The sequence below is a fragment of the Mus musculus genome, chromosome 7 (assembly GCF_000001635.26).
Source record: "Mus musculus strain C57BL/6J chromosome 7, GRCm38.p6 C57BL/6J".
NCBI classification, from domain to species: domain Eukaryota; kingdom Metazoa; phylum Chordata; class Mammalia; order Rodentia; family Muridae; genus Mus; species Mus musculus.
The window spans coordinates 139,103,180-139,120,132 of record NC_000073.6 but is presented as its reverse complement, the minus strand read 5'-3'; the positions used below and the strand labels follow the sequence as shown (position 1 = coordinate 139,120,132).

At 48.7% G+C, this 16,953-nt stretch overlaps 1 protein-coding gene across 3 annotated transcripts in view; it reads left to right on the top strand.

Annotated features, from left to right (window-relative positions):
• Positions 1 to 16,495, top strand: part of Stk32c (serine/threonine kinase 32C) — a 109,670-nt gene extending 93,175 nt beyond the window's left edge. For 2 of the 3 annotated variants that reach the window (NM_001162540.1, NM_021302.3), the window contains exons 9-12: positions 767 to 892; positions 985 to 1,116; positions 14,801 to 14,868; positions 15,766 to 16,495. In NM_001162540.1, the coding sequence (NP_001156012.1) occupies positions 767 to 892; positions 985 to 1,116; positions 14,801 to 14,868; positions 15,766 to 15,910 (471 nt within the window). In that variant the 3' untranslated portion in view covers positions 15,911 to 16,495. The remainder of the gene's footprint in view (positions 1 to 766; positions 893 to 984; positions 1,117 to 14,800; positions 14,869 to 15,765) is intronic. The other variant, XM_006536216.4, reaches the window with a different exon arrangement.
• Positions 16,496 to 16,953: the final 458 nt, after the last annotated feature.

Sequence of the window (16,953 nt, the reverse complement as noted above, 5' to 3'; positions counted from 1 at the left end):
GTTCGAGGCCAACCTGGTCTACAAAGTGAGTTCCAGGACAGCCAGGGCTATACAGAGAAACCCTGTCTCGAAAAAACAAAAAACAAACAAACAACAACAATCCAGCCCACCTCCCACCCTGTACCTTACAGCTAAGCTCTGTCTATAGCTGCTGGTAGGAGGATGGAGGATCCCAGACATTAAGGACACAGGGATGGAAGGATCCAGGCCATCAGGGACACAGAGACACTATATATCCAGGGACTGGGCTAGGGGCTGTTTAATCACAAGAAGAGCTGTTCTCTAAATAATGTTGATTGAAGTATTGGAAGGGGTAGATCCAGAGAGCAGAAGCTATAGCCAGGACAGGTGTGAAGAAAGGGCTATTATATACGAGACCTGACCAGGAGGCACCTGGCCCTGGTGATCTGATGTCCTGATGCAGTGCGGGTATGAATGTTTCTGGAGTCTGGAGGTGTTACTTGGAAGCTTTGCAGTAATTAGTTGGGCCTGCATGCTAGTATGAGAGTGTTAGCCAGGCCATCACTGCCACCTGCTGGCAAATCTTGGCAGGACGTCCCTGCAGCTCCTCTGTTGTCCTTGGATATGGGGCACTGGGATCAAAGAGTCCCTAGGGCCATATCCTTTGATGCCACCTTTTCTCACAAGCCACTTTCGATCCTGAGGTTCCGAGCCTTGTTCTATGGACACCTTCAAGGGTCGCCCCAACCTGAGACAGGTGGCCATTCTTCTTTGGGGCTTTATCTGAGAGGGGCCCTCCTTGCAGCTCCTCACCGTGAACCCTGAGCACCGGTTCTCCAGTCTCCAAGACATGCAGACAGCCCCATCGCTGGCCCACGTGCTGTGGGACGACCTGAGTGAAAAGAAGGTGGAGCCAGGCTTTGTGCCCAATGTAAGCCCCGAGTGCCCAGACAGGTGGCTCCAGGCTGTTGGGGTGGTGGTGGAGAACCCGCAGGCTGGGCTCAGTACCCTGTCTCTCCACAGAAAGGCCGCCTGCACTGTGATCCCACCTTTGAGCTGGAGGAGATGATCCTTGAGTCGAGGCCTCTGCACAAGAAGAAAAAGCGGCTGGCCAAGAATAAGTCTCGGGACAGCAGCAGAGACAGTTCCCAGTCGGTGAGTGCGGGCCTCAGGGTTCAGGTCCTCCCCACATCTGTCTGTGGCATGCAAGGTCCCATCACAGCGCTCTGCATGGCCTCTGGGCAAAGTATGCATTCTACAATCAAGCAAGAGTCTTCCTAAAGTCCCAAGGAGGCCTATGACCTTCCCTCTACCTTTCCCGATTCCCTTGTCATAACTCCCACCCGCAGCCTGTCTGCACAGCTGCCCACAGCTATTTGCTCCTGGCCAGTAATTACCTGGAGAGCCAGGTGTGGGCAAGAGCAGGCACTCAGGGTGAAAAGCCCCGGATGCTATGCCCAGGGACATTAGTGCTCTGGTGACTTGTGTCCTGTTACATTGGTGCTCAGGTGTACCATATCCAAAATCAAAGTGACAAAGCTCTGCTCTCCTAAGGCTCCAAGAAGGAAACCATTCCCTGCCTCTGACTGTGGGGCTAGCTGTCAGAGTATCCCATGTAAAGTCACACTCACTAGTCTTAGGGTTTAAGTTCTCAACATATTTGAGGGTGAGGAGTCACCGTTTAGTTCCTAATACCAGGGTACAGATGCGACGTGCAGGAGAGCAACTGTTATGTGTCGAGTAGTGGTGATCAGTGGTCAGTGTTTGCCTACCTTTGGGCCTGTCTGAGCCTGGCACTCTGGAGTATAACTTCCCAGATCTGTGTTGTCCTAAAGAGGGTTGTATTAGTCAGGGTTCTCTAGAGTCACAGAACTTATGGATAATTTCTAAATAGTAAAGGAATTTATTGATGACTTACAGTCGGCAGCCCAATTCCCAACAATGGTTCAGTCGAAGCTGTGAATGGAAGTCCAAGGATCTAGCAGTTACTCAGTCTCACGCAGCAAGCAGGCGAAGGAGCAAGAGCAAGAGCTAGACTCCCTTCTTCCAATGTCCTTATATTGTCTCCAGCAAAAGGTGTAGCCCAGATTAAAGGTGTGTTCCACCACACCTTTAATCCCAGATGAAAGGCCTAGCCCAGATTAAAGGTGTGTTCCTTAACTCGGAGATTCAATCTTCTGGAATCCATAGCCACTATGGCTCAAGATCTTCAAACCAAGATCCAGATAAGGATCTCCAAGCCTTCAGATAAGGGTCACTGGTGAGCCTTCCAATTCCGGATTGTAGTTCATTCCAAATATTGTCAAGTTGACAACCAGGAATAGCCACTACAATCCACCCCTTGTCAACTTGACACAAATAATATCTCATGTTCACATGAAACAATAACAAGGTTGTAAATACGCCTAACATGATATAACTATCCCTCGTACAATCGCAAACGCATTAGTAAATTTACAATGGGCATTCATATTACTTTATAATCCTCGTTTCTGCAACTGGTTACGTGGCCTTAATTGGTATTTATAACTACCTTCCTCTACTACCCATTCTGTATTTCCTTCACCTTCAGCCAGCACCTCAGCAGGTCTTGGCTCTTTTCCTGGAGGATTGACCCATACCTTCATTCCTGATGGGTCTGCGTCCTTTGTCATCCTGCTTGGATTAGGCTGTTGTAGTTTCCCATTGACTTTAATCACAGGACATGGTAGTACTAAGAGACGCCCTAAGGGATCTCCTGCACTCCAGACATAATCTTGCTTACCACCATTGTGAAGAGGTAATCCAATTTCCCCATGGTAATCTGGATCTATCACCCCTCCTAACACTGTTATTCCTTTTTTAGCCTGTTGGTTTAAGGGCATTAGAAGCCCAAAATGACCAGGGGGAAGTCTGAGCTTCCAGTTCAATGAAATGTTTGTTGTAGCTCCTGGTAGGAGCACTCCCCTCTCTGGAGCCAAAACTTCTAAGCCAGCAGAACCTAGAGTTATGGGGACAGGAAGCAAAAATTTTCCTAGAGGGTCACTAGGAGTGATAGTAAGTGGAACTATTCCGTTTTCCACCCCTTGATTCCTGGACCCATGAATCCTGGCTATGGGTGAAACTGTACCATATATTGAGCGCTGATTCAAAGCATATACTGCCTTCTGAAGAACTCTGCCCCAGCCTTCCAAGCTGTTACCACCTAATTGGCGCTGTAACTGCATCTTCAAAAGGCCATTCCATCTTTCTATCAGCCCAGCTGCTTCAGGATGATGGGGAATGTGGTAAGACCAGTGAATTCCATGATCGTGAGCCCACTGTCGTACTTCTCTGGCTGTGAAATGAGTTCCTTGGTCAGAAGCAATACTGTGTGGAATACCATGACGATAGATGAGGCATTCTGTCAGTCCGTGAATGGTGGTTTTAGCAGAGGCATTACGTGCAGGAAAGGCAAATCCATAACCAGAATAAGTATCTACTCCAGTAAGAACAAAACGCTGTCCTTTCCACGAAGGAAGTGGTCCAATGTAGTCAACCTGCCACCAGGTTGCTGGCTGGTCACCTCGAGGAATGGTGCCATATCTGGGGCTCAGTGTTGGTTTCTGCTGTTGGCAGATCTGGCAATCAGCAGCAGCTGTAGCCAGGTCAGCCTTGGTGAGTGGAAGCCCATGTTGCTGAGCCCAAGCATAACCTCCATCTCGACCACCATGGCCACTTTGTTCATGTGCCCATTGAGCAATGACAGGGATGGCTGGGGAGAGAGGCTGATTGTCCACAGAACGGGTCATCTTATCCACTTGATTATTGAACTCCTCCTCAGCTGAAGTCACCTTTTGGTGAGCATTTACATGGGACACAAATATCTTCACATCCTTTGCCCATTTGGAGAGATCTATCCACATACTTCTTCCCCAGATGTCTTTCTCACCAATTTTCCAATTGTGATCTTTCCAAGTCCCTGACCATCCAGCCAATCCATTGGCTACAGCCCATGAGTCAGTGTATAATCGTACATCTGGCCATTTCTTCTTGCAAACAAACTGTAATACCATGTGTACTGCCCGAAGTTCTGCCCACTGTGAAGATTTCCCTTCACCTGTGTCTTTCAAGGTTGTCCCAGAAAGGGGTTGTAATGCTGCAGCTGTCCACTTCTGGGTGGTGCCTGCATAACGTGCAGAGCCATCAGTAAACCAGGCTCTAGTCTTCTCCTCTTCGGTCAGTTGATCATAGGGAACACCCCATGAGGCTATAGGTGCATGCTTGGCAGCAGATTGCATTGTAACAGGAGTAGAAACCATAGGCATTTGAGCAACTTCTTCATGTAACTTGCTTGTGCCTTCAGGACCTGCTCTGGCCCGATCACGTATATACCACTTCCATTTGATAATAGACTGCTGCTGTGCACGTCCCACTTTATGACTTGCAGGGTCTGATAGTACCCAGCTCATGATGGGTAGTTCAGGTCGCATAGTGACTTGGTGTCCTATTGTCAGACGTTCAGTTTCCACTAAGGCCCAATAGCAGGCCAAGAGCTGTTTTTCAAAGGGAGAATAGTTGTCTGCAGATGATGGTAGAGCTTTGCTCCAAAATCCCAAAGGCCTTTTCTGTGATTCACCTACAGGGGCCTGCCAGAGGCTCCAAACAGCATCTCTATCAGCCACAGACACCTCAAGTACCATCGGATCTGCTGGGTCATATGGTCCAAGTGGTAGAGCAGCCTGCACAGCAGCCTGGACCTGTTGAAGGGCCTTCTCCTGTTCCAGGCCCCACACAAAGCTAGCAGCTTTCCGAGTCACTTGGTAAATAGGCCTAAGTAACACACCCAAGTGAGGGATGTGTTGTCTCCAGAATCCAAATAGACCCACTAAACGTTGTGCTTCTTTCTTGGTTGTAGGAGGGGCCAGGTGCAATAACTTATCTTTCACCTTAGAAGGAATATCTCTGCATGCCCCACACCACTGGACTCCTAAGAATTTCACTGAGGTAGATGGTCCTTGAATTTTGGTTGGATTTATTTCCCATCCTCTGATACGCATATGTGTTACCAATGAGTCCAAAGTGGTTGCTACTTCCTGCTCACTTGGTCCAATCAGCATAATGTCATCAATATAGTGCACCAATGTGATATTTTGTGGAAGATCCAAACGATCAAGATCCCTTCTAACTAAATTATGACACAGGGCAGGAGAGTTAATATATCCTTGAGGCAAAACTGTGAAGGTATACTGTTGGCCTTGCCAACTGAAAGCAAATTGCTTCTGGTGGTCCTTATGGACAGGTACTGAGAAGAAGGCATTTGCCAGATCAATAGCCGCATACCAGGTGCCAGGAGATGTGTTAATTTGCTCAAGTAAGGAAACTACATCTGGTACAGCAGCTGCAATTGGAGTTACTACCTGATTTAGTTTTCGGTAATCAACTGTCATTCTCCATGATCCATCTGTTTTCTGCACTGGCCAGATAGGAGAGTTAAATGGAGATGTGGTGGGAACCACCACCCCTGCATCTTTCAAGTCCTTGATAGTGGCAGTAATTTCTGCAATTCCTCCAGGAATACGATACTGTTTTTGATTCACTATTTTCTTTGGCAGAGGCAACTCTAAAGGCTTCCATTTGGCCTTTCCAACCATAATAGCCCTCACTCTACAGTTCAGGGAACCAATATGAGAATTCTGCCAATTTCTGAGTATATCTATCCCAATTATACATTCTGGAACTGGGGAAATCACCACAGGATGTGTCCGGGGACCTACTGGACCTACTGTGAGTCGGACATCAGTCAAAACTCCATTAATCACCTGCCCTCCATAAGCCCCTACTTTAACTGGAGGGCCACAATGTTTCTTGGGATCCCCTGGGATCAGTGTCAACTCAGAACCAGTATCCAGCAGACCCCGAAAAGTCTGATTATTTCCTTTTCCCCAGTGTACAGTTACCCTTGTAAAAGGCCGTAGGTCCCTCTGGGGAAGAACTGGAGAAAGGGTAACAGCAAAACCTTTGAGTGTCTTATCAAGATCCTTCCTCAGAGGAACCTGGCCACCCCTTCATTCAAGGGGTTCCGGATCTGCAAACTGTCTCAAGTCTGGAAATTGATTCACTGGCCGAGATTGCTGTTTACCACGATCTAATGTAGCCTTTCTTTCATTTGTTTGAGAATTTTTCTGCTTATACAGATCAAACAAATATGCAGTAGGCTTCCTATGTATTTCATTCCTGGAAACACCATGATTGATTAGCCAGTACCAAAGGTCCAAGCGAGTCATGCCATTATAAATTTCACCTCTCCTGTGCTGACCATTACTGGGTATGTTATTATAAACATTCTTTTGTCTACGCTGTCCATTATAATAACTAGGATCACCTTGTCTCCGGCGATTCAATGCTGCCACCTGGCCCTTGTTACCTCGGGATCCAACTAAACCCAGTGAATTTAATTCATCTAATTGAGCAGAAGCATCTCCAATGCTAAGATCTGGCACAAGGAAAAGGGAAAGAACAAAACCCTTCAAATGTGCTGGTGCCCCTCTCACCAATTTGCGTCTTATAGAGCTGGTGAAAGGCATATCTTCTGGACCTTCCCATTGTGGACAATTATGCTTTACACAATATATCCACTCTAGCATTGCAATTTCCCTAAGTCTTAAAATCCCTTCATCAACACTAAGCCACGGAATATCAGGCATCTCCAAGTCATTTCCAGTAGGCCATCTTTTGATAAACACCTCAGCCAACCATTCAAACAAACTTTTGACACCTTTTTTAACTATGCGAGCTTCCGTATTAAACCTAGAATCTCTACTCAGAGGACCCATGTCAATAAACTCAGCCTGCTCTAGTTTTATGTTCCTTCCACCCTTATCCCACACCCTTAAAATCCATTCCCACACATATTCACCAGGTTTCTGCTTGAATGAATTAGCAAACTCATTAAGCTCCTTAGTAGTGTAGCGAATTTCCTCATGGACTATACTTTCTACCTCCCCTCTAGGAGCCTGTTTTGCTTTGAGTCTGGTTACAGGTCTAGAAGAAACTATTGGTGGGCCGTGAGCAGACTCTGCAAAATTAATTTCCTCATGTGGGGAAGGCATTATTTCAAGAGGTGGGGCTGAGGGTACTACTTCCTCAGGTGGGGCAAACCCTTGAGAATCTGAGGATTCAAAATTCTCAGCTTCAACATGGTCTTCCCACACATCCCCGTCCCATGTTGTAGGATCCCATTCTTTGCCAATTAGAGCCCTTACTTTAACTGTCGACACACTCTGAGGCTGAGACTTGAATTTTCTCTGTAGTTCAGCCAACCTTACAATGAGAGTTTCTGTTTGATTTTCTGCAACTTGAGCTCTATTGCTACAAGAGAGAAGATTCTCCTCAAGGACACACTTAGCAACTTTTAGATCGTTTACTTGTGTCTGGAGCCTTTCGATTTTATCACACAACTCCTTCCTTTCATTCATCATTTTTTCCACAGATACTAAGAGCAGCCAGCCAGTAAAATCATTTTTCGATTTTTTCCCCATCTTGTAGAAAGCTTTGTGCACTGAATCACCTAATTCATTAAGAAAATCAAGGGCATTAGCTTCTTTAAGTTCGGAATATAGTTTCAACCATGGGTCTTCAAAATTCTCTGAGCTCCCAGGAGGGAGAGAATCTGGAGAGGTTTCAATATTTGAAAGTGCTGGTGGATCAACAAGCCAATTCCAGTATTTTAAAAGATTCATCCTTGTACTTCTGTTACTCTAGAACCACTCCCAGTACCAACTTCTGTATTAGTCAGGGTTCTCTAGAGTCACAGAACTTATGGATAATTTCTAAATAGTAAAGGAATTTATTGATGACTTACAGTCGGCAGCCCAATTCCCAACAATGGTTCAGTCGAAGCTGTGAATGGAAGTCCAAGGATCTAGCAGTTACTCAGTCTCACGCAGCAAGCAGGCGAAGGAGCAAGAGCAAGAGCTAGACTCCCTTCTTCCAATGTCCTTATATTGTCTCCAGCAAAAGGTGTAGCCCAGATTAAAGGTGTGTTCCACCACACCTTTAATCCCAGATGAAAGGCCTAGCCCAGATTAAAGGTGTGTTCCTTAACTCGGAGATTCAATCTTCTGGAATCCATAGCCACTATGGCTCAAGATCTTCAAACCAAGATCCAGATAAGGATCTCCAAGCCTCCAGATAAGGGTCACTGGTGAGCCTTCCAATTCCGGATTGTAGTTCATTCCAAATATTGTCAAGTTGACAACCAGGAATAGCCACTACAAGGGTGTAGGATGCAGGGCTAGGGGTCATCCCCTGGGTGCCTTGAATTTTCAAGCGTAGGTATGTGGGGGCTCCTGTCCTCTTGTCTCTCTCTCTCTTCCAACTGCCTCTTGTGTCTGTGGGTTGGTTTTTAACCTGACAGCTCCTGGGCTAGGTGCCAAGAGCCAACTCTTGGTGGCGATTCTTCCCGGGGCATCTAAAACCAGGGCTTTGGGAAATAGAAACTGGCTTTGTATGGGAGTGGGCACCCCCTGTGAGAATCCAGACATGGAGAGTGTACAGGCTAACTGCCATGCTGACTTCTGGAGGCTTTGAATGGGAACCAACCCTGGGTAGACACCTGCACTGGGAGGAACTCAGCTTCATCCTGCAGCCATTGGTGGGAGCTTTGGTTGGAGTTGGGAAGTATTGGCTAACACTGAGAAGACACACAATGTTCTTTTTTTTTTTAATTAGGTATTTTCTTCATTTACATTTCAAATGCTATCCCAAAAGTCCCCCAGACCCTCCCCCAACTCCCCTACCCACCCACTCCCACTTCTTGGCCCTGGCGTTCCCCCGTACTGAGGCATATAAAGTTTGCAAGACCAAGGGGCCTCTCTTCCCAATGATGGCCGACTAGGCCATCTTCTGATACATATGCAGCTAGAGACACGAGCTCTGGGGGTACTGGTTAGTTCATATTGTTGTTCTACTTATAGGGTTGCAGACCCCTTTAGCTCCTTGGGTACTTTCTCTAACTCCTCCATTGGGGGTCCTGTGTTCCATCTAATAGCTGACTGTGAGCATCCACCTCTGTGTTTTCCAGGCCCCGGCATAGCCTCACAAGAGACAGCTATATCAGGGTCCTTTCAGCAAAATCTTGCTGGTGTATACAATAGTGCCAGCGTTTGGAGGCTGATTATGGGATGGATCCCTGGGTATGGCAGTCTCTAGATGGTCCATCCTTTCGTCTCAGCTCCAAACTTTGTAACTCCTTCCATGGGTGTTTTGTTCCCAATTCTAAGAAGGGGCAAGGTGTCCACACTTTGGTCTTCGTTCTTCTTGAGTTTCATGGACACACAATGTTCTTATGGAGAACTGAGAAGTTGGAGACTGGGGAACTTTAATGAACACCTTGGTTTCCTTACAATTGTATAACATACAGTTCACACACACTCACACTCACACACGCACACATCAGAGAGAGAGAGAGAGAGAGAGAGAGAGAGAGTTAATGCTCCTACCCTTGACATGGTGCCAAGATGGGTTCTGCAGGGCATTGTGCAGGAGTTTGGGCCACTTCTGCTTCTGAGTCACTGTAACTCTACTGTGAATGAATGCCCCTGTGGAGGTCCTCTTGGAGATGTGCTCTCGTTTTTTCATGGGAGGGACCTTAGCATGACATCTGGCTTATGTGACACCTCTATGCCTCAGTTTTCATGGTGTGCTCGATGGCTGGGCCATTTTATGCTCCCGTAGGCCACATATGACGGTTCTAAATCTTTACATCTGTCCCCGTTCTTGTTACCGTTCAGTTTGCATCTTTTTAGGCAGTTCTGGGGGGGGGGCCGCTGAGACAGGGTTTCTCTGTGTAGCCCTGGCTGTCCTGGAACTCACTCTGTAGACCAGGCTGGCCTCGAACTCAGAAATCTGCCTGCCTCTGCCTCCCAAGTGCTGGGATTAAAGGCGTGTGCCCCCACCGCCCGGCTTCAATTTGCATCTTAAATTGTAATCACTACACTGACTCCGAGACAGTGAGGCTTTTGTTTGTTTGTTTTTGTTATTACTTTTTGTGGTTGTTGTGTTGGTTTGGTGTAATGTTTTATTTATTTGCATGTTTTGTTGAGTTTTTTTTTTTTATTTGTTTCTTAAAACAAGATCTCATATAGTCCAGGCTGATCTTGAACATACTTCATAGCCAAGAATGACCTTGAATTTCTGATCTCCTGCCTTTACTACCCAAATGCTAGGATTAGGGCATCTGTTTCACCATGCCCCATAATGCCCCAGGCATGCGGGGAGCTCTACCAACTGAGCTGCACCTCCAGTTACCACAGCTGGTTTTTATTTGCATTTCACTGACGAATGAAGACCTTTGTGGGTATTACACATTTCTTATTGGAGAACTGCCACTTTCTGTCACTTTAAAGCTGGATTATCTTTCCCCGTCTGCTGCGCCCACATCTGCCTTTAGCTGATGTGTTTGGGACACTGACAGTGACACAGTCAGATTCCCAGCTACTGTGTTTGTAGCCAGTCCACTTACCTTGCTTTTTCTTTCCTATCCAGAATTCCTCCTCGGGTTATCATCAAAGGCTTTACATGATCCACCCCCCCACACACACACACACCATTTTCTCCCTTAGTTCACCAATTACACATCTTTCTATAGTAGTTTTAGGAGGTCTGGCAAGATGGCTCAGTGGGTAAAGGTGCTTGCTTCCAAGCCCAAGGACCTGAGTTTGATTCCTGAAACCCACATGGTGGAGAGAGAGCCGCATTCTGACGGTTGCCCTTTTGACCTCCATACACGGCTCACCATGCTGCATGAGTTTCCTTGGGCATACACAGGAGTCAATGTAAACATGTTTCCAATGGCTGTAGTCGAATTTTCAATGTGTCTTTAGCCAATGTATTAGTCAGGGTTCTCTAGAGTCATGGAACTTATGAGTAGTCTGTATATAGTAAGGGAATTGTTAATGGCTTACAGTCTGTAGTCCAACTCCCAACAATGGTCAGCAGCGGCTGTGAATGGAAGTCCAAGGATCTAGGAGTTGCTCAGTCCCACAAGGCAAGCAGGTGAAGGAGAGAGAATCTTCCTTATGTAGGCCTCCAGCAGAAGGTGTAGCCCGATTAAAGGTGTGTGCCACCACGCCTTTAATCCCAGATGACCTTGAACTCAGGGATCTCCCAGTGTTAATCTTCTGGAATTCATAGCCACTATGCCTCAAGATCTCCATGCTAAGATCCAGGTCGGAAACTTCTATCTCCCAGCCTCCAGATTAGGATCACTGGTGAGCCTTCCAATTCCGGATTGTAGTTCATTCCAGATATAGTCAAGTTGACAACCAGGAATAACCACTACAGCCCATTAAAGTTTACCTTCAAACAACACCACATTATCCAAGTGGGAGAACATTGCCATAAGGAAAAGCCCCTTCCCGTGAGCACTGTTGACTTTGGGCTGAGCCCTGCCATTTGCTTAGTGCAGAAGTCAGACGGGGAGAGTCTGTAGTCTGTAATAACTCATGTACCCTCATCAGCTTCTCAGCTCTTTCCCTCCGCTTGGGTGAGGTGGCAAGGCCTGAAGGGAGTTTGTCTCAGATCTCTTCCCCAGCACAGTGGACTCCCCCATGGTCAGTGCGTTCCAGTTCTGTAAGGGAGACTCTGGGTGTGTTTCTCTAGCTGTTCTCCCCTGCTCTTCCAGCCCTCAGTGGGAACCTAGCTGTGTTCTCCATCAGTACTTGTTGGCCTCCTGGAATGAAGCCAACAAAGGAATGTGGCCCTGTGAGTGGTGGCCCAGGAATTCAGCCTTGGGATGCTTTGTTGAGGGCTCCTGCAGCTCTTGATCCACTGGCCTCCGCTCCAGGGAAGCCATTTCCTCTGGCACTCTGTTGTCTTCTGTAGATTTGGAGGCGCCGTGGCCCTCCATCTTTGGCTCTGACCAGTCCAAGATCTTCAGTGCAGCAGCTTTTCCTCTGGTTGAAAGAATGGGAGCCATTCACAAAGCAGAGCCCTGCATAGAGATCTTTGTGGTTTTATTTTAAGAGTTATTTCTTTACACACTGGGTGCAAGTGCTTGTCAGATGTGTGGCTGTCACGTGCTTGCCTCTCTTGCCAGACTGTCTTGTCTTTGTGGGCGTGTCATCTTCAGCTGGTGTCTTCCGAACTGTCGGGAGCATCCGTTGCTTGTGTTTGTCCTGTTGGGGAGAATCAGCAAACTCACAGCCATGAGGATTTTGCCTGTGTGCTTTGTAGCTCCAGGGTGTGTACTCACATCCACTTTGATTCTCATGTGTGGTGTGAGGGGAGGGCCCACCTTCATTCTTTTGTATGTGGATATCTGATGTTGGCAGAGATGTGTTGAGAGGGCTATTCTTCCCCCACTGAATGTCTTGGCACCATTTTCATAAATCAATTTGACCATAAATAGCAGGGTTTATTTATGGATTAATTCCTGCCCCATTGATCTGTCCTTGTCTAGCACATGCTGTCTTGGTTACTGTCACTTTGAAGTAGTGCTGAAACCAGGAATTGGGACTCTTCCCATTTTGTTCTTTCAAAATGATTGCCCTGTCCTAGGTCTGTTGCATTTCTAGTGGATTCTGAGCAGTTTAGGAATTGTAGCTGTGTTCTCTAACACATCTGTCTGCAATAGAGTTAGGGGCTGGACCTGGTCTCCATTTCCTAGGTGCTTTGTTAACACGGGTGGAGTCTGGCGCTGAGTCTGAGCATTTTTTACTTGGGCTTAGATGACAACTTCTGGACCAGAGGGTTCACATGGAAATGAAACACTAAGGAATAATAACCAAGAGCCAAGAGCAACCATTGAGGTGTGGGGCCTCAGCCTGAGCCAGCAAGGGTGCAGACTCTGCTGTAGAGGTCACCAGCTCCAAAGGAGCCAAGCTGTCAAGCTCCTGTGCCTGACCTAGGAATGACACCTTTTTGGTGTTCCCAGACGTATTGGCAAGGGCTCCAACAGCCTGCCATAGATGCCTGGAGAAGAGCTGAATGTGGACATTCAGCATTCAGAGGTCCAGTAGATCCATCCGAACAGGAAGACATCACAGGCGCCCTCCTGAGGACAGCGCCTGGACTATGCCAGAGGAGTCTGTGGAAAAGAGGTTCACTCATAGCACTACTGGGAGGCCACAGTAGTCTCTCTCATACCGCTCAGAGCCACTTTTCCCAGGTGCTTCTGCCTCAGCTCCTCAAGATTCAGGGGGCTCGTCTTCTAGGAATGTGCCCATGTGGAGGTTAGTGGATAGATCACTGCCCCTGCTGTGGTGCTGCTCACAAGGTCAGGACCACGAGTCACCACTCAGGGCCAATATGGCTCCTTCCCACCCTCACAACACACCTCTGCCGATCTCAGCATTTTGTTGGACAAATCCTGTCTCAAGCCATGATTCAAACCCTCATCCCTGAGGAGGCTGAGCCAAGTAATGTGCCCATTGTCTCCACATCATTATTGTATGCACAAGGGGAGAAGACTGAACTACAAAATCTATACTTTTAGGAATCTCACGTATACAATGCAGTGTTAACTACTGCTACCATGCTGCACACTCGGCCTCTAAAATGTGCTGATCTGCGTAACTTACCCTTACTCTCAACCTGCATTTGCTTGCCCTTCCCTCCCTCATCCATAACAACTGCTACCCACAGCAAAGCCACTACTGACAGATGCTGCAAGCCTTACCTGGGTCTTGCCTTCAGCATCCAGGGAAAGGGTCAGTTGGCCTGTGGCCACTAGGCCCTGAGAGAGGGGCCTAAGTATTAGCTCAACAGACTTCTAAGCACTGAATACACCCTTTGTGGAGACAGCTGTAGGCACCTGTTCCCCATAGCATACATTCTCTGTGAACCAGCTATCCTTACGGGACTTAGCCCCTCCCAAGAGATGATTGTAGGGCTGATATTGGCTCTGGAAAGCAAGAAAGCAACCATGTCTCCTCCCCCGGGCAGCTGATAACCTTTGCCTACCTAACCCTGATCTCACTGACCACCAAGAGCCCTAGGCTCTGCTGGATATTATCACAGTACTCTCCCCTTCTGAGCCAGTGTTATCTCCCGGGCTTCAGGTTCTTGGATGTTCCATCGCCACCATGGTTACAAAGGGCTGAGTTCCAGCAGTAGCTTTCATCCCGGTAGCCCCAGCACATTGCTTACCACCGTGTGGGAAGAGAATATGGCCATCGTGCGGGTCCTTTGGCCTGACCACACATGTGTTTTCACTTCTCAGCATCCTTCTAAGAATAGTCTGGAATCTTCCCTTGAACTCTATAACCAGGTCTCCAAGTCTCCTGTCGTGTTCTGAAACCCAGTCCAGGTGCTCACGCCAGGAATCTGACTCCAAGCCAGGGAAAAAGTCTTTGGCAGACACTCCTCTTTAGCCTCATGCTCTGACTGACAGCCTGTCCACAGCCCCAAAGCCCACTGCCAGGCTTTGTCCTGTCCTTACCGGTGCCCATTATCTGAGCTCTGTAGCTCCCAAGAGAGCCCATCACCTCCAAGCCTGGCCATGCTGCTGGGAGACACTGCTAAGGTTCTGAGGGAAATGGGTAAGTGGAGGCAGCTACTGAGGGAGCAATGTGTCTTCAGGGTCACTACCAGATTCTCCAGGAAGAGGCATGGACCAGGGGCCACATGCAGGTTCACTGGGTGTGAGAGAGTTAGGATAGCTGTCTCTCCTGGTCTTTCCCATGTCATAACCCCCTCCCCTCTCTGGTCTCTAGCGAGTCTGCTCTCAGCTTTTGGAGATGATAGACTTCTGAAGGAGCAGAGCTCCTTGGGAGCCAGGTGTTTCCTTCTCAGAGCTCAGGAGTGGACGGCTGGAGCAGTGCTTGGGAACTGCCCACAGTGTCCAGCATGAACCACTCAGTGGCCTTTCTGTCCACAGGAGAATGACTACCTGCAAGACTGCCTGGATGCCATCCAGCAAGACTTCGTGATTTTTAACAGAGAAAAGTGAGTGACTATGTCAGTGACCGTAGAGGGAATCAGGGGCCACATGGCACAGATGTCCCAGCGGCCATGTGGCCTGTGAGGCCTGGCCTGTGCTCTCTGGGAAGGACAAAGCAGCAGATATGGAAGGCAGAGTCAAGTGGCCTCAGCTCAGGCCTCTGGGAACCTTCTAGGCGGACTTAGATCCAAGGGTTAGAATCTCAGGGACACACTTGGCTCAGACCAGAACTAATCACCTCCTGGTGGCCCCTGCCGTCATACCCGCCACTTGGTCACTCACCCAGAAAAGCTTTTCTTAGTGTCTAGTACCAGTGGGACAGAAAGAGTACAGGTGGCTGGTGGGCAAGACAGGTAACAGAGAGCGAACAGTGGAGATAGCCTGGTATGAGGTGCCTAAGGAAAGGGCCAACCCTCCCCGGCCTGGGAAGCAGGGAGGTGTCCCAGAGGCAATGGCTTGGTACAGGCTGGGGAGGACGTAAGCGCAGAGCAGTGAGGGGCAAGTGGAGGACACCGGCCCCATCCTATGGTTAGAGGATGAATCGTGGGCATGGCCATGCTCTTTGAAAAGCTGTTCCAATGCTTCCCACTGAAACAGGCCTGTGGCTCCCAGCTTTGCAGCTCTGTGGCCAGCAGTAGACGGCTGAGTCTCCTGTGCCTCTAATGAACATCCATGTCTGCTTTCTGGCTCCCCGTGTTCCCAGCATGCTACTACTGAAAGAGGGCTTCCAACAAGTGATGTTCTGGGCATCCCCCATCTCACACGTGGGATAGGAAGGACGTCCTAGCACAGAGTCGTATAGTCTACATCAGCAGGGCCTGGGGCTTCGAGGGAGGCTGTGCCATCTGGTGATCTACATAGATCCACTTGTATGTGTGTCCGTCCTCCCTGCCTTGCTCCAGGTTGAAGAGGAGCCAGGAACTCATGAGCGAGCCTCCTCCAGGCCCAGAGACGTCAGATATGACAGATTCCACCGCAGACAGTGAGGCAGAGCCCACAGCCCTGCCCATGTGTGGCTCCATCTGCCCCTCATCTGGGAGCAGCTAGGCCATCTGGACCGTGTCCGAGGGCAGTTCTCTCTCAGGCTGCTTTGAAGACTCAGGACGGCCAGAAGGAGGCAGCAGTGGGGCAAAGGCCTGACCGCCCAGCCTGCCCAGGGAGGCTGTCTGTACGGTGAAGGTGCTGGGAGCCATGGGTGCCCGTCAAGAGTGGTGGTTGGGCAAGGAGGGCCCTTGGTACCTAGACCATGGTTCCTTGCAACATAGAGGGAGTCATGCGGCCACCATGCTGGCTGGCCCCTTACTGTAGGTTGGCAGATTATAGGTGGCCACACTGGCACAGTGGGGCAGGAGCCCTTGGCTTTCTGGACCCTTTTGGAATTGGCTGTACATAGCCTTGTGGCCAGTCTTCGCTGTGGCCTAGTCAGAATGTTCTTGAGCCTGCTGCTCAGGGCCGTGGGGGCGGGAACAGGCCTTTCTGATCCTGATATGTTATTGAGGGTAAGGGTTGGGGGAGGGAGTGGGTGGGAGGGCAAAGAACGTTTTCTAGTGACACACGCTGACTGACTGCTCTGGCAATTTCTGCAACTTGTGTATAGTTTTCACCTCTGAGAATTACAGTCTAAGAACTGCTGTGTTGCGTGCTCTGTGTGTCATATGCCCGTGGAGTGATGACATCCATGTCTGCAGTCTTCCATGGAAACTGTCTATTGGGTTGGGGCAGCTGGGTAGCGGGTGCCACAGGACAGTGGCACTGTGGTGGCTACCCTGACATTTATAGAGACTAGAACTGGGCTGCAATGTCAAGATCCAAACAAAGTGAAAATTGTCAAAAGCCAAGAAGACTCACGCTACCACCCCAGACAGCATGGCTCTTACAGGGCTGGCAGGAGGAACATAGCCAAAGAATATGATATCTACCCCTCACTGCCCCAGGGTTCTGTGGTCAGAGGGGCAACTCACCTGAGGATGAATTCTGCTCCTCTAGTCCAGGGTTCCACAGGCATACGTGGGATCACTTGGAAGAGCCCATGTCACATCCGGTGCCCTCCCAGGACAGAGCCACCCTGGTTAACCTTACAGAGTATCTGG